Source organism: Schistocerca serialis, chromosome 4 (genome assembly GCF_023864345.2).
Source record: "Schistocerca serialis cubense isolate TAMUIC-IGC-003099 chromosome 4, iqSchSeri2.2, whole genome shotgun sequence".
Classification (NCBI taxonomy): Eukaryota; Metazoa; Arthropoda; class Insecta; order Orthoptera; family Acrididae; genus Schistocerca; species Schistocerca serialis.
Genome location: NC_064641.1, coordinates 450743718 through 450769130, shown reverse-complemented (window position 1 = coordinate 450769130; position 25413 = coordinate 450743718). Strand labels below are relative to the sequence as shown.

Sequence of the window (25413 nt, the reverse complement as noted above, 5' to 3'; positions counted from 1 at the left end):
AGAAGAAAGGTGTTCTGGGCTCAGATGTTTTGATGCACAATGGAGATCCACCTCACACTTGACGTGAGGTCACTCGGTTACTCTGTAACATAGGGGGAGAAGACCGAGTCATAGGCCTATCGTTCCAAACTACATACCCACCAAGATCAGCAGAATTGAACCCCCTCATATGGAATTAAAATGTGTTCCTCTCAATAGTTCATTCGTTTTTTTCTCTTCCGTGTGTCCTTACAAATATTCCCACAAAGTTCCATGCGAACACTCTCATGTAGCTGAAGTTTAATCATAACCACCCTGTACTCTGAAGTCTTGTGGAGGGTAATGAGGTATGTTTAAATAATGTAGGTATTTAACTAAAGAGGTATGATTCAGTTTAGCGATGTGTTTTTTCTTAGCAAGAACGTATTTCTCTCTCTCTCTTTAATCATTATTTTCTGCCTGGTTTGATGCGGCCTCTCTTGTGCCGACCTCTTCATCTCGGAGCAGCAATTCCAATCTACGTCCTCAATTATTTGCTGGGTGTATTCCAGCCTCTGTCTTCCTCCATAGATTTTAGCCTCTATAGCTACCTTTAGTACCATAGAAGTTATTCACTGATGTCTTAATAGAAGTCCTACTATCCTTTTACTTCTCCTTGCTAGTATTTTCCGCATATTCCTTTCCTCACTGATTCTCCGGAGAACCTCGTCATTCCTTACCTTAGCGGTCCACCTAATTTTCAACATTCTTCTGTAGCACCACAATTCAGACTCTTCGATTCTCTTCTTTTCCGGTTTTCCCACAGTCCGTCTTTCATTAGCACACAGTGGTACGCTCCAAACATGAATTTTCTGAAATTTCTTCCTAAAATTAAGGCCTATGTTTGATAGACTTCGCCTGGCCAGGAATGCCCTTTATTCCAGTGCTAGTCTGCTTTTTATGTCCTCTTTTCTCCGTCTCCGTCCGTCATGGGTTAATTTGCTGCGTAGGTCGCAGAATTCTACTCCATCTACACTCCTGGAAATTGAAATAAGAACACCGTGAATTCATTGTCCCAGGAAGCGGAAACTTTATTGACACATTCCTGGGGTCAGATACATCACATGATCACACTGACAGAACCACAGGCACATAGACACAGCCAACAGAGCATGCACAATGTCGGCACTAGTACAGTGTATATCCACCTTTCGCAGCAATGCAGGCTGCTATTCTCCCATGGAGACGATCGTAGAGATGCTGGATGTAGTCCTGTGGAACGGCTTGCCATGCCATTTCCACCTGGCGCCTCAGTTGGACCAGCGTTCGTGCTGGACGTGCAGACCGCGTGAGACGACGCTTCATCCAGTCCCAAACATGCTCAATGGGGGACAGATCCGGAGATCTTGCTGGCCAGGGTAGTTGACTTACACCTTCTAGAGCACGTTGGGTGGCACGGGATACATGCGGACGTGCATTGTCCTGTTGGAACAGCAAGTTCCCTTGCCGGTCTAGGAATGGTAGAACGATGGGTTCGATGACGGTTTGGATGTACCGTGCACTATTCAGTGTCCCCTCGACGATCACCAGTGGTGTACGGCCAGTGTAGGAGATCACTCCCCACACCATGATGCCGGGTGTTCGCCCTGTGTGCCTCGGTCGTATGCAGTCCTGATTGTGGCGCTCACCTGCACGGCGCCAAACACGCATACGACCATCATTGGCACCAAGGCAGAAGCGACTCTCATTGCTGAAGACGACACGTCTCCATTCGCCCCTCCATTCACGCCTGTCGCGACACCACTGGAGGCGGGCTGCACATGTTGGGGCGTGAGCGGAAGACGGCCTAACGGTGTGCGGGACCGTAGCCCAGCCCCATGGAGACGGTTGCGAATGGTCCTCGCCGATACCCCAGGAGCAACAGTGTCCCTAATTTGCTGGGAAGTGGCGGTGCGGTCCCCTACGGCACTGCGTAGGATCCTACGGTCTTGGCGTGCATCCGTGCGTCGCTGCGGTCCGGTCCCAGGTCGACGGGCACGTGCACCTTCCGCCGACCACTGGCGACAACATCAATGTACTGTGGAGACCTCACGCCCCACGTGTTGAGCAATTCGGCGGTACGTCCACCCGGCCTCCCGCATGCCCACTATACGCCCTCACTCAAAGTCCGTCAACTGCACATACGGTTCACGTCCACGCTGTCGCGGCATGCTACCAGTGTTAAAGACTGCGATGGAGCTCCGTATGCCACGGCAAACTGGCTGACACTGACGGCGGCGGTGCACAAATGCTGCGCAGCTAGCGCCATTCGACGGCCAACACCGCGGTTCCTGGAGTGTCCGCTGTGCCGTGCGTGTGATCATTGCTTGTACAGCCCTCTCGCAGTGTCCGGAGCAAGTATGGTGGGTCTGACACACCGGTGTCAATGTGTTCTTTTTTCCATTTCCAGGAGTGTAGTTTGTGATCACCGATCCTGATGTTAAGTTTCTAGCTGTATCCATTTCTACCTAAATCGCAGAATTCCTTAACTCCATCTACTTAGTGATCACCAGTCCTGGTGCCAAGTTTCTCGCTGTTCTCATTTCTGCTACTTCTCATTGCTTTCGTTTTTCTTCGACCTACTCTCACTCCCCAATCTGTACTCATTAGACTGTTCATTGCATGTAACAAATGCTACAATTCTTCTTCAGTTTCACATAGGATAGTATTGTCATCAGTGAATCTATCATTGATATCATTTGGCTTTGAATTTTATCCCACTTTTTATTTCCGTCATTGCTTCTTCGATGTACAGATTGAACATTAGGAGCGAAAGACTACATTCCTATCTTACACCCTTTTTAATCCAAGCACTTCGTCCTTGGTCTTCCACTCTTATGGTTCCTTCTTGGTTCTTGTACATATTGTATCTTTCCCTATAGCTTGCCCCTATTTTTATCAGAATTTCGAACAGCTTGCACGATTTCACACTGTCGAACGCTTTTTCCAGGTGGAAAAATCCTACGAACATGTCTCGATTTTTCTTTTGTCTTTCTTCCCTTATCAGCTTCAACGTCAGAACTGTCTCTGGTGCCTTTACCGTTCCTGAAGACAAACTGATCGCCATCTAATTGCTTATAATTTATTAAAGCCCAATTGGTCGTTTCTTCCCGGGTGGCGCTAGTCGGACATCGCTGGCGGGCCGAGCCGCAGGTGTCAGCTACACCGAGGAACAACAATGCGAGTCGCGCGGCGCTTCTGGGCCCGCTGAGTGCCAACAGAAACAAGAGAAGCGAGCCCTGAGCACTGCTGGCAGCGGGCCGGCTGGCGCGCCGCGACGCGCGTCGCCACAGCGCACAGCTGGCGGCGATTAGCGGCCGTGTTTACAGCAGACGAGCACCCCGTAAACATCGCTCAAAGCCTGCCCTCGCCTGCACGGCACGGGACTCGTCTGTCGGCTGAGGCCCTCCCCGCAGCTGCTGGAGCCTACTTGCCGGTCACGGTCAAAGGAGTACTGCAGACGCGTGCCAGGTAGCGGGGTGTTCGCTCTGTTGCGATGTGCGAGAGACAGGGAGAATAAACGTCACGCAGCTTGGCAGACGTTGCCTTGGTTGACCGACACTATCGCGCCTAAGGCTACGGTGACAGTGGCTCTGATATCGGTGGAATCCGCCGACGACCGACGTCGGTCGGTGACGACCGATCTTTTCAAATCAATTCACCACTACGTGCGCGGTCACACTATAGCCGATCTTATCCGCGAACGTACAGACTTCGCCGCGCGGGATTAGTCGAGCGGTCAAAGGCGCTGCAGTCATGGACTGTGCGGCTGGTCCCAGCGGAGGTTCGAGTCCTCCCTCGGGCATGGGTGTGTATGTTTGTCCTTAGGATAATTTAGTTTAAGTAGTGTGTAAGCTTAGGGACTGATGACCTTAGCAGTTAAGTCCCATAAGATTTCACACACTCACACACAAACACACACACACGTACAGACTTCGGACGACAATCAGTGAAGTTCAAACCAGTTTGTTTTCTTCTGTCAAATCGACCGACGTTCTAGCACACGTAATATGGAGCGTGAAAAACTGATAAGTTTTCTTCAAGAAAGGGTGAGTTTCTACATCTACATCCACATCCATACTCTGCAAGCCACCTGGTGGAGGGTACCTCTATCGGTTCTCCCTTCTATTCCAGTCTCGTATTGTTCGTGGAAAGAAAGATTGTCGGTATGCCTCTGTGTGGGCTTCAATCTCTCTGATTTTATTTTCATGGTCTCTTCGCGAGATATACGTAGGAGGGAGCAATATACTGCTTGACTCCTCGGTGAAGGTATGTTCTCGAAACTTCAACAAAAGCCCGTACCGAGCTACTGAGCGTCTCTCCTGCAGATTCTTCCACTGGAGTTTATCTATCATCTCCGTAACGCTTTCTCGATTACTAAATGATCCTGTAACGAAGGGCGCTGCTCTCCGTTGGACATTCTCTATTTCTTCTATCAATCCTATCTGGTACGGATCCCACACTGGTGAGCAATGTTCAAGCAATGGGCGACAAGTGTACTGTAACCAACTTCCTTTGTTTTCGGATTGCATTTCCTTAGGATTCTTGCCGGCCGCGGTGCCCGAGCGGTTCTAGGCGCTTCAGCGGGAACCGCGCGACTGCTACGGTCGCAGGTTCGAATCGTGCCTCGGGCATGGAGGTGTGTGATGTCCTTAGGTTAGTTAGGTTTAAGTAGTTCTAAGTTCTAGGGCACTGATGACCTCAGATGTTAAGTCCCATAGTGCTCATAACCATTTTGAACCTTAGGATTCTTCCAATGAATCTCAGTCTGGCACCACTTTACCAACGATCAACTTTATATGATCATTCCATTTTAATCACTCCTAATACCTACTCCCAGATAATTCCCGGAATTAACTGCTTCCAGTTGCTGACGTGCTATATTGTAGCTAAATGATAAAGGATCGCCGGTCGGGGTGGCCGAGCGGTTCTAGGCGCTACATTCTGGAACCGTGCGACCGCTACGATCACAGGTTCGAATCCTGCCTCGGGCATGGATGTGTGTGATGTCCTTAGGGTAGCTAGGTTTAAGTAGTTCTAAGTTCTAGGCGACTGATGACCTCAGAAGTCAAGTCCCATGGTGCTCAGAGCCGTTTGATAAAGGATCTTTCTTTCTATGGCTCTGAGCACCATGGGACTTGACTTCTGAGGTCATCAGTCGCCTAGAACTTAGAACTACTTAAACCTAACTAACCTAAGGACATCACACACATCCATGCCCAAGGCAGGATTCGAACCTGCGACCGTAACAGTCACGCGGTTCCAACCTGAAGCGCCTAGAAGCGCTCGGACACCGCGGCCGGCTTTTCTTTCTATGTATTCGCGGCACATTACACATTTGTGGACGAAAATATCATAATCGGAATGTAGTTCAAAATCACAGGTTTATTCTAAACCCCAAATAGATAAAATCTTTATTGGGAATTTTAGGCATAGATTATAACCTCAAAAATTAATTTGTTCAAGTGTAAATGGTGGCGTATCTTATGTGCTTATAGCTACTGTAATGGATCTTTTTTATGGTACGTTGTGATTAGTTGTCTACAAGTTATTATTATTGCGTACTTGCCGGTAGGGTAGTGCTTATGTTAATATGAAGATGTTTGCAAAAGTGGGGTACGATGCGTTTCCACTTTTAAGTGCTTTAGGTTTTCGGAGAATCTTATGCAACACTTCATGCTTATCTTTCACTCGTGTACTAAATGACAATCATTGAAGGTTAATTGACGTACGTCTGCACAACTTTAAATAAATACAGCGAAACAAAGTGCTCATAACCTGCTCTTCAAGGTCGCCAAATTATCTCGAGTATGTAGCAGAATGTTTCTCCTGTCGTCTCATATATTTGTAAAATTTGTCTGGTTAATCCGATAAGTGAGGACAGCGTGTATAGTATTGGCCACGTTCTTTACGCGACAGGAAAGCTCATTCACACGCATTCGGCGTCTCTTTAATAGCAGCAGCCGCTATAGAGCACTCGTATCGAAGCACGGAGGCGTCGTGGTATCCACCGCATCCTAAAAGGTTTCAATCTAACCTACTTCATATATAGAATAGATTCTAACCTAACGTAACCTCCTTGACCCCGTCAATAACTGACGAAGGAGATCGGACGCACTATGACCACGCTATCGGTTGATGTTATCGGGCGACCTCTGGCGACGGTGTCTGACGACCGTTGCTGGCGCCACTGTGAACGCAGCCCACTGGCACAGCCGCTTGCGAGGCTTGCACAGTCGTGCGGGACTCGTGTGGGGCTTCAGCCGTCAGCACGCGGACCGTGCATTCGAGCGTCAACGTTCAGCGTGCCGAGTTTCTGATGTCACAGCGTGGAAAAAGAACGTCGGGGAGTTCTTCCGAAAGTGCAATATGTCAGATGTTCTGAACGTGCGTTTTAATGTAGACCATTGAGATGAAAAAACACCGCCTACGGCACATGGCGCCATCTCTCTACAGTACAGAGTTGGGAAACGCCTTATTGGCTTACAGTCGACGCCCGTACTTGTTGGGCTTCATACAGAGCAACCCACATAAAAACGGTACACCTCAGGCACCGGTTAATCCTCTCTACCCGAATTGTTTGTGAAGTGGCATGGATGCGCAAGGCCACCACTTCCAACATATCTTATAAACGGATACCTACACGTTTTAACGTTACTGTTATTTACACTTATTTGGTTAGGTCATTGTTACTTCAATCTTGGGCGTCAGGCGTACCAATTTTATGTGGGACACCCTGTACGTGTGTATATGCCTTTTCTAAGCACCATCAAACTGAGGATCTCTCCAAAACCCGTCGTTAATTGTACGATTCGTTGTAATAAAATGACGATTAATGTTTTGTGGGTGGTCAAAGAATTATTGCAGCCTTCGTGTTACGAAAGGCAACGGCACTGTTTGGATCCGCCAAAAACGCATTGTTCTTGGTACAATTTGTTATAATTAAATGTTAGTTAATAACAATCTACGATTACAGCTTTCAAGAGACGGTAAGATTCAGAGTAGGTGGTGTGTCATTCATGCTCGGTTTAGATGCAGGGAGGAAAGACGCAGTGGGTGATACGTTGCTGGTTCGTGTCTTACTAGGTCTAAATTCTTTTTACTTCACCTCCGCGTTTTCCAGAAAGCTATAATACTGTCTTATTATGGTTCAAATGGCTCTGAGCACTATGGGACTCAACTGCTGAGGTCATTAGTCCCCCAGAACTTAGAACTAGTTAAACCCAACTAACCTAAGGACATCACAAACATCCATGCCCGAGGCAGGATTCGAACCTGCGACCGTAGCGGTCTTGCGGTTCCAGACTGCAGCGCCTTTAACCGCACGGCCACTTCGGCCGGCTACTGTCTTATTAGTTTAATAGAAGTATGTTCTATAACATTCGATGTTATGTAAAGTGCGCTCTCTCTGAGAACTGAAGTTATTCGATTGGATTAATCTGCGTGACAGCTTGCACTACTTGCTGTAAGATTTTTTGCACTTCCTTGTTCTAAGTCTTCTATTTAAAATGTCCTGATGATCATGGTAATGGAACTTTTAAAATCCGATGTCCTTACTGACTGGACACAGCACTTTTCTTTTTTCCTTATAACTTGTTCATACTGAAGTTTTTGTTTATTTATCTACAGACAGCATCACTAGCTTATGGACAACAGAGGAAATGTGCGTTTTAATAGTGCTAACGGAGAACATTGAAGTTATTCCGTGATGTCTTAACACATGTTCTATCATCCAGTCCCTTTCTTTTTTTTTCTTTTTTCTTTGTGAGTGTTTTCCACTTATTTCCTTCCTCGAGGACCCTGTGCCCAACCTCACTTATTATTTTATTGGCACACCTGATTTCCAATTCCACGTCTCAAACGCTTCGATTTTCCTATTCTCCGATTTCCCCACAGTCTGCGAGTCACTTTCATGTAATGTAATTTTCATACATTCTCATAAATTTCTGGTCCTATATTTCGTACAAGGAGGGTTATTTTCCTCACGAATGCCGTATTTGCGTGTGATAGTCTGCTTTTTACGTCCTTACTTCGTCCCTCATGAGTTAACTTCTTACAAAGTAGAAAAATTCCTTAATTTCGTCTGTTCCCTGGTCCCCAATTTTATTGAAGGTTTCTCGCTAATCTCATTTCCCCCATCCCTCATAAGTTTCGTCTGCATTCAGTTTGTTCTCAGTCCATATTTTCTACTCAGTAGATGGTTCGTTCCATTCAGTATGTCCTGCAATTAGGATAGCCATGTCTTCAACGAATATTATCCCGACATCCTTCCACCATGAATTTTGTCTTTCACTACAGCTTACACCAATTTTTCTGAAAATTTCGAACATCTTACACCATTTTACATTTTCTAGGGCCACAATCCTATAAACATGTCTTGATTTTTCTTAAGTCTTGCTTCAATTATTAACTAGTACGGCAGAATTACCTCTCTGACCTTCTTACCTTTCTTAAAGCCAAACTGATCGTTATCTAACAAACAATCAGTTTTTGTTTCCACTCCTCGGTACATTATTCTTGTTAACATCTTGGTTGTATGCGCTGGAATAGTACCCCCACTTACCAGCCCGTGCAGTCTTCGAGATGATGAATGTCCTATTGGTCGGCCGCTGTGTCCGAGCGGTACTAGGCGCTTCAGTCCGGAACCGCGCTGCTGCTACGGTCGCAGGTTCGAATCCTGCCTCGGGCATGGATGTGTGTGATGTCCTTAGGTTAGTTAGGTTTAAGTAGTTCTAAGTCTAGGGGATTGATGACCTCAGATGTTAAGTCCCACAGTGCTTAGAGCCGTTTGAACCAAGATCCTATTTTTCCGAAAGTGATGGTAGTCTCCAGATTCAAGAATTCTATAAACCGACTGGAATAACTCCGACCTCATCTCAAACAAAACCATTGGAACGAACATGCGAATTGGCAGAGTGTCACATCTGTTTATCCAAAAAATCCAGCAGGAACTATTCACCGTATTTAACCCTGTGGTGCACATGTGGACTGTAATCGACAGCTGTGGATGTCGCTTCTTTGGCGTTTTTAATTAGTTCTGAGGCTGAAAATGCACGCATTGCACTGCAGTGGACACTCCCTACTGGCGTTGTGCCCTGCGTGCATTTGCAGTCTCAGTAATGACTGAAAACGCCGAAGAAGCGACCATAAACATACGTCCTGTGCAGTGTACATGTGTACCACAGCGTTAATGAAAAATGAAAACAGCATTATCCTTCACTGCACAGCAACTTTAGCGAAACCCTCTTCGATGATTAAGCACTGTAACAGGTGGTCCTACACAATGTTAGTTACATGGCTAGTAACTTCAGGACGGACTCCTATGAATATCCGGAGCCTTGTGGTTACATAGTACATTGACGAAAAAAATCGCAACGTGAAAAAATAATGGATGTAGAGTAACGAAATTTCGGGAATACATTTGTCTACGTGACATATTTAAATGATTAACATCACTAGGATACAGGTTAATGTAACCGCGAAATAAGCCATTGAAAGCGTCAAATGCTGGTACATTAATAACTGGTGTAACCCGCAGAATGCTGAATGCAAGCATGCAAATGCGCATGCATTTTGTTGTACAGGTGCCGGATGTGATTTTGTGGATTGGATTTCCATGCTTGTTGCACTTGGTCGGTCGATAAAGAGACGGTTAATGCCTTTTGTGGATGACGCTAGAGTTGTCGTCCGATGATGTCCCATACGTGGTAGACTGGAGACAGAGCTGGTGATCGAGCAGGCAAGGCAATACGTCGACACTCTGTAGAGGATGTTGGGTTACAACAGCGGTATGTGGGCGAGCGTTATCCTATTGGAAAATACCCCCTGGAGCACTCTTCATGAATGGCAGCACAACAGGTCGAATCACCAGACTGACATATAAATTTGCAGTTAGGGTACGTGGGATAACCGCGAGAGTTTCAAATAACTTCCGGGAATTCAGCCAGGTAACACTTTCAGCGACCGCCGATATTTCGGCGGGAGAACACCCCGCCATTTTCAAGGCAAACTGCAACGGACAGGCAGCGTACATGCAAATTTAAAACCTCGGTTCTCGGACTGAAGCAGGAAAGATAACACACTCACTGAACACTAGTGCCACCAAAGATGACCAAAGTCAGAGCTATCGATAGTGAGACTATGAATTCGCAGGTGAGGTAGCATTGACTCTGTCCCTCTGTTTTTTGACAAGGGAGAGATCCGGATTCCACACAGATTTTAAACAGAAACCTCCGTCCCTGTTAACGAGGTTGCTCGCTAATTTAATCTCAACTGCCACCCTAATAACACTGTCCCAATAGCTGGACGTGCATGCCAATATCTCGGTGTTATTATATAACATGGGGTGACGAGTATCCAAGCAATGTTCGGCAATAGCAGATCTATTTGGCTGCTGTAATCGTGTGTGCCGTTTATGCTCAGTACATCGGTCCTCCACGGTCCTGATAGTTTGACCAATATATGCCATGCCGCAGCTACAACGAATACGATATACACCCGCCTTACGCAGTCCGAGATCATCCTTAACAGAACTCAAAAGTGCTCTAATTTTAGATAGAGGTCGGAAAACACATTTCACATAGTATTTCCGTAAAATACGACCGACCTTGTTGGACGTGTTTCCTACGTAAGGCAAAAAGGCAGTAGACTTAGGTGTTGACTCAGAATTATCACCAATCACCCGATGTACAGTTGGTCGATAGCGCAACGCACGTTCAATCTGTCTATCACTATAACAATTTTGACGAAATGTAACTTCAAGATGGGACAGCTGAGCTGGCAAAGTCTCAGCGTCAGAAACGACATGTGCCCTGTGTACCAAGGTACGAAGTACCCCTTCACGCTGAGCCGGATGGTGACAACTATTGTCCTGTAAGTACAAGTCGGTGTGAGTACGTTTCCTGTAGACTGCATGTCCCAATGATCCATCATCCTTCCTCCTAACCAACACTTCAAGAAAGGGAAGGCAACCATCCTCTTCCACCTCCATCGTAAAACGAATGTTCGGGTGGATCGAGTTCAGATGTTCTAGAAACACATTCAAATTCTCCCTACCATGAGGCCAAACAACGAAGGTATCGTCAACGTATCTAAAGAAACAGGCGGGTTTCAAAGGCGCCGACTCCAATGCACGTACCTCGAAGTCTTCCATAGACAAATTTGCGATCACAAGAGACAACGGACTACCCATCGCAACTCCATCTGTCTGCTCGTAATACTGGTCATTAAATAAAATGTATGTGGATGTCAACACATGCCGAAAGAGATTAGTTAATTCAGCACCAGAGTCATTCAACCTCAGTCCCTCCAAACGACGTAAAAAATCAGCTGAGTTCCTGATATGATGTTCACACCTACCTACTTGTGGACTCAACAGAGAAGCAAGATGCTTGGCTACACGACATCTCGGAGCACTGATGTTACTCACTATATGACGGAAAGGAACCCCTTCCTTGTGAACTTTCAGAAGGCCATATAACCTAGGGGGAACCACACTATAGGTGTTAAGGCTCTTGATAGTGTCCTGCGACTAACCACTTTTCTTCAGGAGGCTGTTGGTCTTTCTCTCAACACTTCTTATGGGGTCAGCAACGATTCTGCGATACGCTGAATTAGATAGTAAACGTTGCATCTTTTGTACATAATCGTGTTTATTTAAAACAACGGTGGCATTGGCCTTGTCCGCAGGTAAAATAACAATATTAGGATCAACTTTGAGAGAGCGTAAAGCAGCCCTCTCTGATGCTGTTACATTACTCTTGGGTGGACGAGCCCTAGTCAAAACACGGCATGCCTCCCTCCTAACCTCCTCTGCAGCGTCAGGAGGTAGTGTGCAAACTGCCTGTTCAATTGAACTAATAAAATCAACTACCGGCAAACTCCTCGGAGTGGGTGCTAAATTTAAACCCTTCCCTAACACGGATAAGGTTGCGTCGTCAACGGCACACACGATTACAGCTGCCAAATAGATCTGCTATTGCCGAACATTGCTTGGATACTGGTCACCCCATGTTATACAATAACTCCGAGATATTGGCATGCACGTCCAACTATTGGGACAGTGTTATTAGGGAGGGAGCTGAGTTTAAATTAGCGAGCAACCTGGTTAACAGGGATGGAGGTTTCTGTTTAAAATCTGTTTGGAATCCGGCTGTCTCCCTCGTCAAAAAACAGAGGGACAGAGTCAATGCTACCTCACCTGCGAATTCATAGTCTCACTATCGATAGCTCTGACTTTGGTCATCTTTGGTGGCACTAGTGTTCAGTGTGTGTGTTATCTTTCCTGCTTCAGTCCGAGAACCGAGGTTTTAAGTTTGCATGTACGCCGCCTGTCCGTTGCAGTTTGCCTTGAAAATGGCGGGGTGTTCTCCCGCCGAAATATCGGCGGTCGCTGAAAGTGTTACCTGGCTGAATTCCCGGAAGTTATTTGAAAGTTGTATTCGCCAGGAGAAACTCAGGTCTAACCGCGAGAGTGTTCCTGCTCTCATACGAAATCGCACCTCAGGCCATAACTCAAGGGTAGGTCCAGTGTGCGCAGCATGCAGACAGTGTGGCTGGGGGCCTTCATCTGGCCTCCTTCTAACCAAGGCACAGGCATCACTGGCACCGAGGAAGAACCAGCTTTCATCAGAAAACCCAATAGACATCCACCCTACCGTCCAATGAGCTCTCACTTGACAACACCGAAGCCACAAATGGCGGGGTTTTGGGTCAGAGGAACGCACGCTACAGGGCGTCTGGATCGGAGCTGTCAATGAAGTAACAGATTTGTAACAGTTCGTAGCGTTATGTGGTGCCAAATGCTGCTCAAATTGCTGCTGAAGATGCACCACGATGCGCCAGATCTATAAGCCGATCACGATGGTCTGTCCTCACGGTAGTGCCACATGGCCGGCCGGTGTCCGGTCTTCTTGCGACCGTACGTTCTCGTGGCCACCGCTGCCAGCAATCATGTACACTGGCTACATTCCTGCCAAGTCTTTCTGTAGTATTGCTGAAGGAACGTCTAGCTTCTTGTAGTCCTATTACCACGACATCACTCAAACTCAGTGAGGTGTTTATAATGGCTTCTTTGTCGCCTTAAAGGTATTCTTGGCTTCACCAAGTCCAGTCTCAAATATAGCTAACGCTCACAACCACTGCAGCGTGTATTTAAAGCAAACCTGACTTGCATCTTCTTGGTGGCGTGAAATTTGAATAGACATCGTCCATCAGATGCAGGAACACGTCTGCGAACTTATGACACGCATCTCCTTCCTGGTGCTGCGATTTTTTTCCTGCAGTGTATATACAGGATGGTTAGAAACAGCCTGAATAGGTTGTAAGGTTGTTGCAATGTAGATTGAGCTGAGGAGTAACGGCTAAGAAAAAAATTCTATGCATTGCGCCGTTCCAGATTTAAATTGCATTTACATTAGACATCAGGTCGTTGTGCTCACAAATTGAAGCTCTTGCAAGCGCTAAAATGCGGTAATGCACAGACGTCTGTAGGTCCTTGATTTACCGCTTGTCCAAACGCTCATTACCAGTTACAAGCCGGCCGCTGTGGCCAAGTGATTCTAGACGCTTCAGTGCGGAACCGCGCTGCTGCTACGGTCGCAGGTTCGAATCCTGCCTCTGGCATGGACGTGTGTGATGTCCTTAGGTCAATTAGGTTTAAGTCGTTCCAAGTCTAGGGAACTGATGACCTCAGATGTTAAGTCCCATAGCGCTTAGGGCCACTTGAACCAGTTACAATGTACCTCTGAAGTGATAAATTGAAGCTAGGCACACAAAATCTACATTTGGTCGGTTTAAGGAAACCAAACGGAGAAGGTCTGGCGACACTGTCTCTCACAGGCCGCCTGAATTTGCACACACAACGACGTGATTGGCCAACTTCAATGCTAATTAAATCAGAAACGGCGCAACGTATCGAAATTTTTTTTCAACACTTGTTTCTCAACACAACGTTCCCTGCAACGCCCTTACATGCTTTTCAGGCTGCTTCCGCATACCCTGTACACTCGTACGGGCGTGTTATGTCACTCACAAAATGACAGCCACTTGGACATCTTATAAACTAGTTTTATTACTGTTACAGTTCAGTACTTGTGAAGACCGTACTTCTTGAACACAGCACGTTTGAGAATCACCCGAAGAATATTTGGGTCGTCATTTTATCGCAATTTCTGAAGGAAAGGAAAATGTCTGCAGTCATCTGGAAGTTTGAATAAAGCAAAAAACGCTGCAATCTAGAGCTGACTGCTGCGACCGAGTGGTGGCTCTTTCAGTGCGGAAGACGTCCGCTGTGAGAGTATGGGCGCCCCCTGGAGTAGGAAACGAGCCCACTCGGCCCGCCAGACTCACTGCAGGTATTTTCTGGATGATGGGTGGACGCAAAAGATGCAAGGGCGCACGCAGAGAACGTCGCGCTCGGCGCCTGAAGCCAGGAAAGTCAGTGGTGTATGATCGTAAAACAATGTCTGAGGACACAGGAATTGGTGACGATCTTGCAGCCGTACTAAATTTATGAAATATATACGCAGCTGCACAACGTTTCTGACATTAGCTGCATTAGGTATGAAGGTATTACCTATAGGTGACACGAAAATTTGTACAGCTGCAAGACCGTCACCAATGTCTGTCACTTCAGACATCGTTAAAAATAAATATTACAACGCTCGACCGACAAAGTATCGATCGTAATACTAACGCTGAAAACGTCCCCATAGCGGTAATTCAAGTACGTGTGATATGTGATGGGATCGTAGATACAATGAACATGGAAGTTTGGGTCGATTCTGGATGCGTGCTCGGATAGACGAAGTAGCTAAGGCGATTGCTCGGGACGTGTGGGAAATCAGAATGGGAGTTCCGGTCTGGCACAAATTTTCACGTGTCACCAGTAGGTAATATCCTCAATCCTAATTCAGCTAATGTCAGAAAAATTATACAGCTGCGAGTAAATTTAGTACCGCTGCGAGATCGTTACCAATGTGTCTCTTCAGACATTGTTAAAAGCAAGTTTTTTGAAAAATAGTTGTCACTGGGAGATTCATTTGGGGAAAGTTAAGGAAATATAATTCATCCACGAAAGCAGCGGCTTTCAAAACACTCGTTCGACCGAGTCTTGAATATTTCTGTTCATTCTGGGACTCTTACCAACAGAAGAGACGGAGAATCGCGAAGAGCGACGGGTTTCGTTAGGGGATCGTTTAGTCGGCGCGAGAGCGTTACAGAAATGCTCTTTTAACTGCAGTGGCAGATGCTGCAAGAGAGGCTGAAATTTCGAGAGCGTGGGCACCCAGAAGAGTAGGACGACGCCCCGCGAAATCATCAAGATGAGAAAATGAGAGAAATCATATTTCTTACCGGAGCTTTTCCCGACATTTTCTTCTCTCGCGCCATTTCTAAATGGAACAGGAAACTGGAGGCAGGTACCAGAAGTATGTTCCGTAAGTGGTAATCCAGCTTGAGCTGATTATCTAAGAATTTCCAGTCCCGCAGTACACGGTACAGTATTTTGTTCTATTTTATTTAGTAATGGATTAACTATTTTACTGAATTAAGTATATTGTGCAAACGCTTCGTAATATGTATGTTTTATGTTTGTTTCGTGTACTACACGGAACCTTGATGGCAGCGGAGGGCTCTTCTGGCAGTATTTCGCTGACGAGAACATCCCGGAACAGCTTGTGGCCGAGCCGACAGTCATACAACGGGATAAGAGGCTACTAATTATCTCAAGACGCCGTAGTTTAATTCTGTAATAAAAAGGTTTCAACATATATTATTCTGTGAAAGAAATGTATCAATTTTTCTTGAGACCACTCACGTACATTTTTAGTTACGCTTGGATATACTCTTGTGTTAGTTAACGCAACGATTCATTTACGTGGCACTTACGTATATTAATGACACACAATAAATATTTCTGAAGTCTTCAGTTTTATTCAGTGCTTATAAATGGACTTATATTTGAATATCTTTTTCCTGAAGGAGTGATATTTAATTAATGATAAACCTTAACTCATTGAAGTTAAAGCTATAGCGCAGCAGCAAAAGATTGTTGCAGCTGTATCTCTGATATTGAAATACTAAGACAAACTGAAATTACGACAAGTTATTTGATATTTTCTTAAAGGAAAGATAGGTATTCGAAATAGCTCGTTTGAAAATGGCTCTTAGCACTATGGGACTTAACATCTGAGGTCGTCAGTCCCCTAGAACTTAGAACTACTTAAACCTAACTAATCTAAGGACATCACACACATCCATGACCGAGGCAGGATTTGAATCTGCGACTGTAGCGGTCGCGCGGTTCCAGACTGAAGCGTCTAGAACCGCTCGGCCAAAGCGGCCAAGTCTTTTAATTACTTGTTCCTGAAAAGGTTCATTATTAAGCCTTTTTGATTTTGATTTGTGTGCATGTTTGTAGCCAGGAAATCCAGTATCTGGTCTGGCTGTCGATTCGTTCTAGCTCATGCAGCATTACCCTTGGAGCACGTGAAGTATTATTGGTTTCCCTAGCTGAGCAACATCTATCCACTCGCAATCCGTAAATACAGGCTTTGCTTAGGGAATATTGCGAGCTACAGGAGAATCTGGAGTTACCCGTAGACGAACACATACCAAGTCTGCGACGAAGTACGCTCCGCTCAAGAAATCCAGTATTACGGCAAGAAGAACAGCTAGATGTTAGTAATATCAGGGTTAGAGACCTGTGGGATCGGAACTGTCAACTTATTGAAAATTCTGAAGAACGTGAGTGATTCCGAAAGTATAATTGTGATACTGCTGGCACAGAACTCGACAGAGCTCGCCCTGAGCATGGACAATGCGCAGACTCTCCTTACAAATGGAGTGCTACAGACTCTCACGTTTGTAACTATGGGGCTCCGAACCAGACAATCAAGCACGTTAGATGAATGCCCCTAGCATTCCTGTTAGGGGAGTTGCACCGACCTCATGAAAGCTAATGATACAGCTCTTACATGGATCAGGAACTTAAATACTCACAACTAATTAATTTTATATGTAGTTTTGTCTTTCTGTGTTTTTGTTATATAAATATACTAATGTTATATACAGGGTGACAATGATTGAACTCTAGGGAAAATAAACGTAAGTTAGTTACAAACTACTGCGTGCACATACTTTATTCAATATGTAAACGTCACTACAGATATTTGGGTTTAGGTTATGAAATGTTCGATATGCCTGCCATCATTGGTGATGATGTTGTGCAGACGAATAGCGAAATTCTACATGATTCGCTGAAGCGTCGCAATATAGATGCTGTCGATTACCTCAGCAATGGTTTTCGGGTTATTGCTGTACACCTTTTCTTTAATATAGCCCTACAAATAGGAGTCTCTTGTATTCAGATCCGGATAATATGGCGACCAATCAAGGCCCATGCTAGAGGCATCTGGGTACCCCAGAGCCAGAATTCGGTCCCCAAAGTGCTCCTCCAGAACATCAAACACTCTCCTGCTTCGATTGGATCGAGCTACGTTTTGCATGAACCACATCTTGTCGAAAACAGGGTCACTTTGGATAATGGGGATGAAACAATCTTCCAAAACCTTCATGTACCGTTCGGTAGGTACCATGCCATCAAGGAATATCGCACCGATTATTCCGTGACTGGACACCCGTTGAAGATGAAGAGACTTCTCGATCGCTAAATGCAGATTCTCAGTCCCTCAAATGCCCCAGTGTTGATTATTGACGAACCCATCCGAACGAGAGTGGCCTTCGTCGCTAAACCAAACCATACAGTGCATACTAATTCCCATCATACCCCGTGGCCAACCGTGCAGTTTGAATGTCCCAATGCAAACCTTTCAGAAGTTATGACGATTTTATACCATACCTGTATTTTTAAACTGTATTTGAGCCACACGAATAAATAAATAAAAAATGAAGGGAGAGAAGCAGTAAATCTTCTGTCAGTCAAAAGCACGCTAATTAATAATTCCGAAAGAGATCTTAGAGAGCACTAAGATGAAATAGCAATTTCCATTCAATCGAAAATGCCTATTTTGCGTCTCAGAGATTATTGCACCTTGCGAGTCAGGAATTAACAGAATCAACTGCGCTATTTACAAGCAAAATTGTATTGCGTAATTTTGAACTTCATTAACGAAAAAAGGAGACAAGGTTTCTTGTGCCCGTTATTCAATCGCAAGAGAGATAAGAGAATCTGCTAACTTACATGTAAACTCTTCGGATTACTGTGAAGTGTGATGCTCTGTATAGTAGCAATTTCGATTGCGAAATGACGTGACGCATAACATTTCATTTAGCGTAAATTCATTACGCCTCTCACGACCGGAAGGGTCGTACCACTGTACGTGACACACAAGGTAGCTTGCGGAATAGAGATGTAGATGTACGCATCCAGTTTAGTGATTCTGCATATTAGTAAGACATTGATGAGGCAGTATATGGCATGGAGAGATAGCTGCGTTGAAAAGAAAGAATTTTAAAGAATATGCTGTCATTTATCTACTGCATAAATTTATGTGAAACTTCAAGAGAAAAAATAATGGTCGCCCAAACTAACAGTCAGTTACAAAGAGTTGGAACGATTCTTACCTCTCCTGCCTCAGACACTTCCCCCATGCTTTTTATGACCATATTCACAGTGACGATCAGAGGAGCGCCTGAAAGAAAGATAATAAACAGTTTTAAAAACTAACACCAACAAAGGAGTTCCCGCTTACGTATACTTGCTTAAAATTATGCATTGAGTCACATCCAAATAAACTACATTCTCGGTGGTCTCTTTTCGCTGCACAACAAAGAATAAGCGAAAATTAAATTTACGATGTAGCGAGAGGCGCGCACATAGCGAAAGTAACGGGCTGTGTTCGGATTTTATGATGCCACAGGGTGTTGTAACTGCACCTATATTATGTTTTTACGCAGACTAGTAACAAAACTAATAAAAAATGTTGCAGTAGTTGCCGAAAGATTATTCAGGGACATTCACCGCTGGAATGATACTACTAACTGAGGAAACAAGTAATCGAGAGCACTGTCGTGGTGAAGTGATTTTAAAAAGAGGTCAACGATTATTGCTTTTACGTGACGTTCTCGTAAGTTTTAAGAACACCGACGAAGAGCGAGAGCTACGTGGTGCGATGAAACAGCCCTAAAGTTGCTTTGTTCCAAACAGCACAACCAAGAAATTTATGCCTAACTGATCTTGATTTTGTAAACACAAAGTAAACTGTGTGATGTTATGCACCGCTACCACATTTGTACAGTTGCGAATGTATAACGCAGTAATGTATAATTCTGTGCTGGGAAACATCCGGCTCCACGCCCGAAATCACTAACATTAATTTGTAGTTTAATAGTAAAGTGTTTCACTAGAACGAGGCACACAAGAGAGGAATGGTAACCCGTACAATTACTGTATTCAATCCCGTAAGTGACGGCCTGAATACAACAATTGGTTCGGTGGAAGCGTAAGAGACGGCCTGAATACAACAATTGGTTCGGTGGAAGCTACATCCAGAGGTTCAAAATGGTTCAAATGGCTCTGAGCACTATGGGACTCAACTGCTGAGGTCATTAGTCCCCTAGAACTTAGAACTAGTTAAACCTAACTAACCTAAGGACATCACAAACATCCATGCCCGAGGCAGGATTCGAACCTGCGACCGTAGCGGTCTTGCGGTTCCAGACTGCAGCGCCTTTAACCGCACGGCCACTTCGGCCGGCTCTACATCCAGAGGGTGAGTCCTGTACAGTATAGGCGAGAATGAAATGCAACAACGCCATTTTGCAGATTACATCGGAGATATCTGAAAGAGGTTATATTACATGAATATCATGCGAAACATTCTGGATTTCACTATGGTCCAAAAATGTTTTTGCCGTTGAATACACCCTAAAAGGAAAGGGAGTGGAGGAGTGACTTGGTGTAAATAGGGTCGCAAGTTCAATTACAAAATATGATTTTCTGTTCTAAAAAACATATCGTTTTTGATCAAAAGCTGAGGTTTCTATTTTGATCTTACACTTCGGGAAGGAAAGAAGACAGAGTTGAACGTCCCATCGACAACGAGGTCATCAGAGACGGAGCACAAAGAAGGATGGTGAAGGAAATAGGCATTGTCCTCTCAAAGGAACCATTCCGGAAGTTGCGTGGTCGGATTAAGGGAAGTCACGGAAGACCTAAATCTGTATGGCCGGACGGCGTTTCGAAACGTCGCCCTCCATAATGTGAATCCAATGTGCTAACCACTGCGTCACCTCGGTCGTCGCTTCTGAAAGCCGTAGAAACAATAATTAGTGGTGTTATGCAAACATTTCTTTGTAATTTACAAGTTGTTTCATAATAAGAACAACATTACACTGAAGAGCAAAAGAAACTGGTACACCTGCCTAACATCTTGCAGAGGCCACGCGAGCACGCAGACGTGCCGCCAACAGGACGTGGCATGGACTCTACTCATGTCTGAAGTTGTGCTGGAGGGAATTGACACCATAAATCCTGCAGGGCTGTCCATAGATCCGTAGGAATGCGAGGGGCTGGAGATCTCTCCTGAATAGGACGCTGCAAGGCATCCCAGATGTGCTCAAGAATGTCTGGGGAGTTTGGTGGCCAGCGAAAGTGTTTTAACTCAGGAGAGTGTTTCCGGAGCTGCTCTGCAGAAATTCTGGACTTTTGGTTGTCGTTTTGTCCCGCTGGAATTCCCAAAGTCCATCGGAATGCACAATAGACATGATGCTTCGAAAGCCCATATCGATGATGTTTCGTTGAATGGTTCGCACGCTCACACTTGTTGATGGGCCGACATTGAAATCTGCAGCAACTTGCGGAAGGGTTGCACTTCCGTCACGTTGAACGATTCTCTTCAGTCGTTGTTGGTCCCGTTCTTACAGGATCTTTTTCCGGCCGCAGCGATGTCGGAGATTTGATGTTTTACCGAATTCCTGATATTCACTTTACACTCGTGAAATAGTCGTACGGGAAAATTCCCACTTCATCGCTACCTCGGAGATGCTGAGTTCCGTCGCTCGTGTTCCGACTATAACCCCACGTTCAAACGCACTTAAATCGTGATAACCTGCCATTGTAGCAGCAGTAACCGATCTAACAACTGCGCCAGACACCTGTTGTCTTATATAGGCGTTGCCGACCGCACCGCAGTATTCTGCCTGTTCACATATCTCTGTGTTCGAGTACGCATGCCTATAGCAATTTCTTTAGCCCCTATGTGTATAATAACAGTAATTTTTTTAGAGGGAGGGCCTCACTTGTGTCACTGATTATCACGACTTATGCGGCGACTAAGGAACCTACGAGATCTCTCTGACGATGTACGAGTAAGTTCAAGATTGTCCGTGCATGGTGAAAAAATCACCAGAAGAGACGACACTGCTGACAAGGTACTAGTTAAAAAAATAAAAACCTTAGTTCTATGGTGTAGGCTATTGGCACCAGGGAAATGACATATTGTAGCGTACATAAGCTAAAGCTATTCATCCAACAGCAATTAGCCATACATAGAATGTGAGAAGTTACAACGACAATGTGACAAGAGAAATGATTGCAAAAAATATGAAAAAACGAAGATAATCCCTAGACAATTTCATCAATCTGGATCGCATATGCCACAGTTTATGACTACTGAAACAAAATTATATATGGGTCTAAAGATTTCTTTAAGTATTTCACAGCTACCTCCATTTGGAAAACAAAAGACAATAACTGAATCCGTTGGAAGCCCAGGAGACCATTACAAAACATCTGCCAGATAGTATTAATCTAGTATTAAATTATCAAATTGCCCTTATTTAAAGTTCGATATTTTATTACATGTTACAGGCTACTGTGTTAATACGTGTAGTAGTATGTGTTTAAAGCATAGTATTAAATATCTCATTCTCTATACATATTACTCCAAAAAAAAAAAAAAGAGAAAAAAGCGGAAACATCGTAAAGTCGGGTCGTTGTATTGTTGTTTACCTTTAGGAACAGAAAATGTAGAGAAGCTCCTTCAATTTTTATTTTCTATCCCGCAATTTAAGTAGCTCGTATTTCTTCATTATTTCATTTATATTTGCAGGAAGCAGTATAAATTTTAAATTATTTGGATCAGCAGCTTTGCACACGTAGTTTGTTTACATACAGTTGCACATAAGTTAAAGTTTTGTAAATGTGTTTTCTTGTTTATCGATAATTTACTGGACCTATTCTCACTAAATTATTATTCAACCATGAGTGGAAAGTGCCCGACTTGCTACTGAATTGTTAGTTCTGGACTATTGTGTGATGGTTGCTGCAGTTTCTTCCACTGAGGTGAGTGTAGTGGTTTGGGAACTGGAGAAGTCAATGAGACTCTTCAGTGATATTTGTAGTGTATGCAGATATGATTAGGAAAGATTTGGACATGTCAAGGAGGAAGATAGGTAGAGAGACGTGGAAACAGAAGGTAACAGAAGGAAGCTAGAGGTACAGACCAGCTTTTGCATCTGAAGTAGCTTCAGAGTACCAGGTTACTATTTTCTTTTTTAAATACGATGCTGGCGTGTATCAGGTGACAGATGATTTAGCATAACCATGTAAGGATTTCGTGAAAGAAGACTCGATGGTTATAGTGTGTGACCAGGCAGTAGTATTGACAGATCCTGGGTACAAAATAGAGTGTGACCTGGTAAAGACTGCATCGACATCAAGGCATACCAATGTTGATTTTATATCTGTTCTGAGACGTCGTGATTGATTTCATTTGAACTCTTCCGTCAGGGTCACGAGAGTTAATTTAGAGTTGGAAAGGCTGCTTTTGTCGTGTGAAGGGTCACCTATTGCGGAGATCCTGTGGATTCCGTCAGTAGATGGAATTATACTAGACATGCCCTTCACTTCAACGGGAAAAGGAAGGTTAGCTGTTAGCAGAAAATTTGGGCGAGAGTGAGCGGGGGGAGGGGGGAGCGTGGAAGAGGCACTGTCATGAGTGATAAAATACCGCTGTCAGAGTAGCACATATTCTAAAATAGAGACGACAGGAAGAAACAAAGTTTTAACAGAGACTAGGAATGACAAAACTTTCAGTTTCATAAAGAAATTCGACAACATGATTCTAGCTTGTGGCTTCTGCATTCGTGAATTACACTCAACAGACACAGATGACATAATCTACCTCTCTGAACATAAGTGACGACTGGCACAGATGTGTTAAATCTTAACTGGGCACAATTCAGCATCTTATTTCTGTAGAACAGAAATGGGAAAAGGAGGAGTTACATATTCAACAGTAATTGCCATAAACTTAGGAACAAAGACATCCATCAAATTTGCTTAGAGCAGCTATGGAAGCATATGTGACAGAATGTCATAATAAAACCTTTATAATAGTGAACATCAGGTACTTTCAGATAATTTTAATCTATTCATAAATCACTTAGAAGCACTATTGATCTATTTAAGAGTAAAAGGAAAATAAATTGTGATTTCTGCTTACTCTGATGTAAATTTCCTTAAAATCTATTCTAGTATGAATTTATTGCAGTTAGTAACATTATCATTCAATTTAATTCCTACCATAAATATCCCAAATAGGATAGTGAATTGTTCAAAAAATAGCCACTGATAATATATTTAGAGAAAAGTCTAATGAACAAAATTACATTACAGAAACAATAGTCAATACAGTCTCGGATCATGAAGTTCTTTTTGTTAAATGTCAACAGTGATCAGGATACAAAATCTACTAAATTTGAGTTAAATGGGGTAGTCAGTAAACCAGGAATTGATTATTTAAGGTAACTGCTCAAAGACATAAATTGGACTGAAAAGAACAACGCTTTTATTAATAAAGTCCTTACCTTATTTGGAAAGTTTTTCCCCACAAAACTAGTGCAGATTAGAGCGAAGTCTAGAAGGAAGCCGCAGATTACTCAAGGAATAAATGTATTTTATAAAAAAATAAATAAAAAATAAAACTAAGTGCCAGTCTTCTGATGTTAATACTATGGCCCATTACAAGATGTACTTCAAAACAGTGACGAAAGCAACATAGGCATCGAAGAATTGCATTATGAGAAAAATATAGTCACATCAGGTGACAAAATAATGACAATATGGGACGTAGTCAAGCGGAATGGTAGAGCCAGAAGTGAAGAGGAGCAGATAACATAAAAAGTACATTACACATTGGTAACTGATGTATGAAGAGTTGCAAAATTTTTTCGTAGGCATTTCATAATTGTTACTGAAAAGATGGGGTTTTCATGTCCAGTGTATGCTGCTGTAGAATACCTGCTACTAATAACTTGAATAATATGAATATGATCTTCACTACACCATCAAAAAATGTTAAAATGAATAAATCCTATGGTTATGATAAAATGGAAACAAAGTTTAATTAATAATGTTGTTCTGAGTTAAGTACCATACTAATACTCCTGTGTAACCAGTCATTCATCAATGAAGTATTTCCCAAATGGTCGAGATATTCTGAAGTTAAGCCTTTGTATAAGAAAGGAGAGAATGAAGTAGCGTTAAATTTCAGTCCTATTATACTTTTGTCAGCAGTTTCGAAAATTTTAGAAAAGGTAATATATAACCAGGAGCTTAACCGTTGGGCTACAAATAATATATTGTCAAAGTAATGTCTCGGATTTCTAAAGGGTTCCAGTGTTCAGAAAGCTATTTAGACTTAGAGCGAACAAGTTCTTAATTCAACACTCTATAAATTACAGGCTAATGGTATATTTAACAATCTGTCAAAGACACTTGAATGTGTAAATCACAACATCTCGTTAAGCAAATTATAGTATTTCGAAGTAACAGGAAACAAAAGTGTGTCAATAGAAAAGCTATCAAACAACATCTAGCTGGGAAATAATTACTTGTGTTGTCTCAAAAGGTAAAATCTTAGTGTCCTTACCTCTTCTTGTGTATATAAATAATCTTTCATCTGCAACAACAATAGACGCCAAGTTGTTTTTCGTTTGAAAATGACACAATATTGCAATATATAGCAAATCAAGTATAGTTTTCGAAAGATCACTTAATAATTTTTCCACGATTATTAAAAAGTGGTTGTAGGCAACTTTAAGTCATTAAATTTTGAAGAAAACACACTATATGCAATTCAGAACTTGTAGGACGTGTTCCCCTACTATGTGCCTAAAATATGACCAGCAGCGGCAGTGTTAAATGCTAGGGATTACTACACGATAGTAAATTCAGCTTGGGGGAGCATATCACGGAACTGGTGAAGCGGCTAAACAAATCTTCATTTGAAATGAGCTGTTGCCAGGAAGGTGATATAAAAATAAAAATACTTCGTTTACATTCATTCCATTTTATCATACGGGATAAAGTTTAAGGGTAACTCATCACGAGACCAACAAAAGTTTTTATTGTCTAGAAAGTGCTATATGAATTGTTTGTGGGTCGAACTC

General features: G+C 43.6%; 1 protein-coding gene across 1 annotated transcript in view; it reads right to left on the bottom strand.

Annotated features, from left to right (window-relative positions):
- LOC126475090 (uncharacterized) overlaps window positions 1-25413 on the bottom strand; it is a 182668-nt gene that overhangs the window by 106497 nt on the left and 50758 nt on the right. The window contains exon 2 of the mRNA XM_050102661.1: window positions 18583-18650. Coding sequence (XP_049958618.1) covers window positions 18583-18650 — 68 coding nt within the window. The remainder of the gene's footprint in view (window positions 1-18582; window positions 18651-25413) is intronic.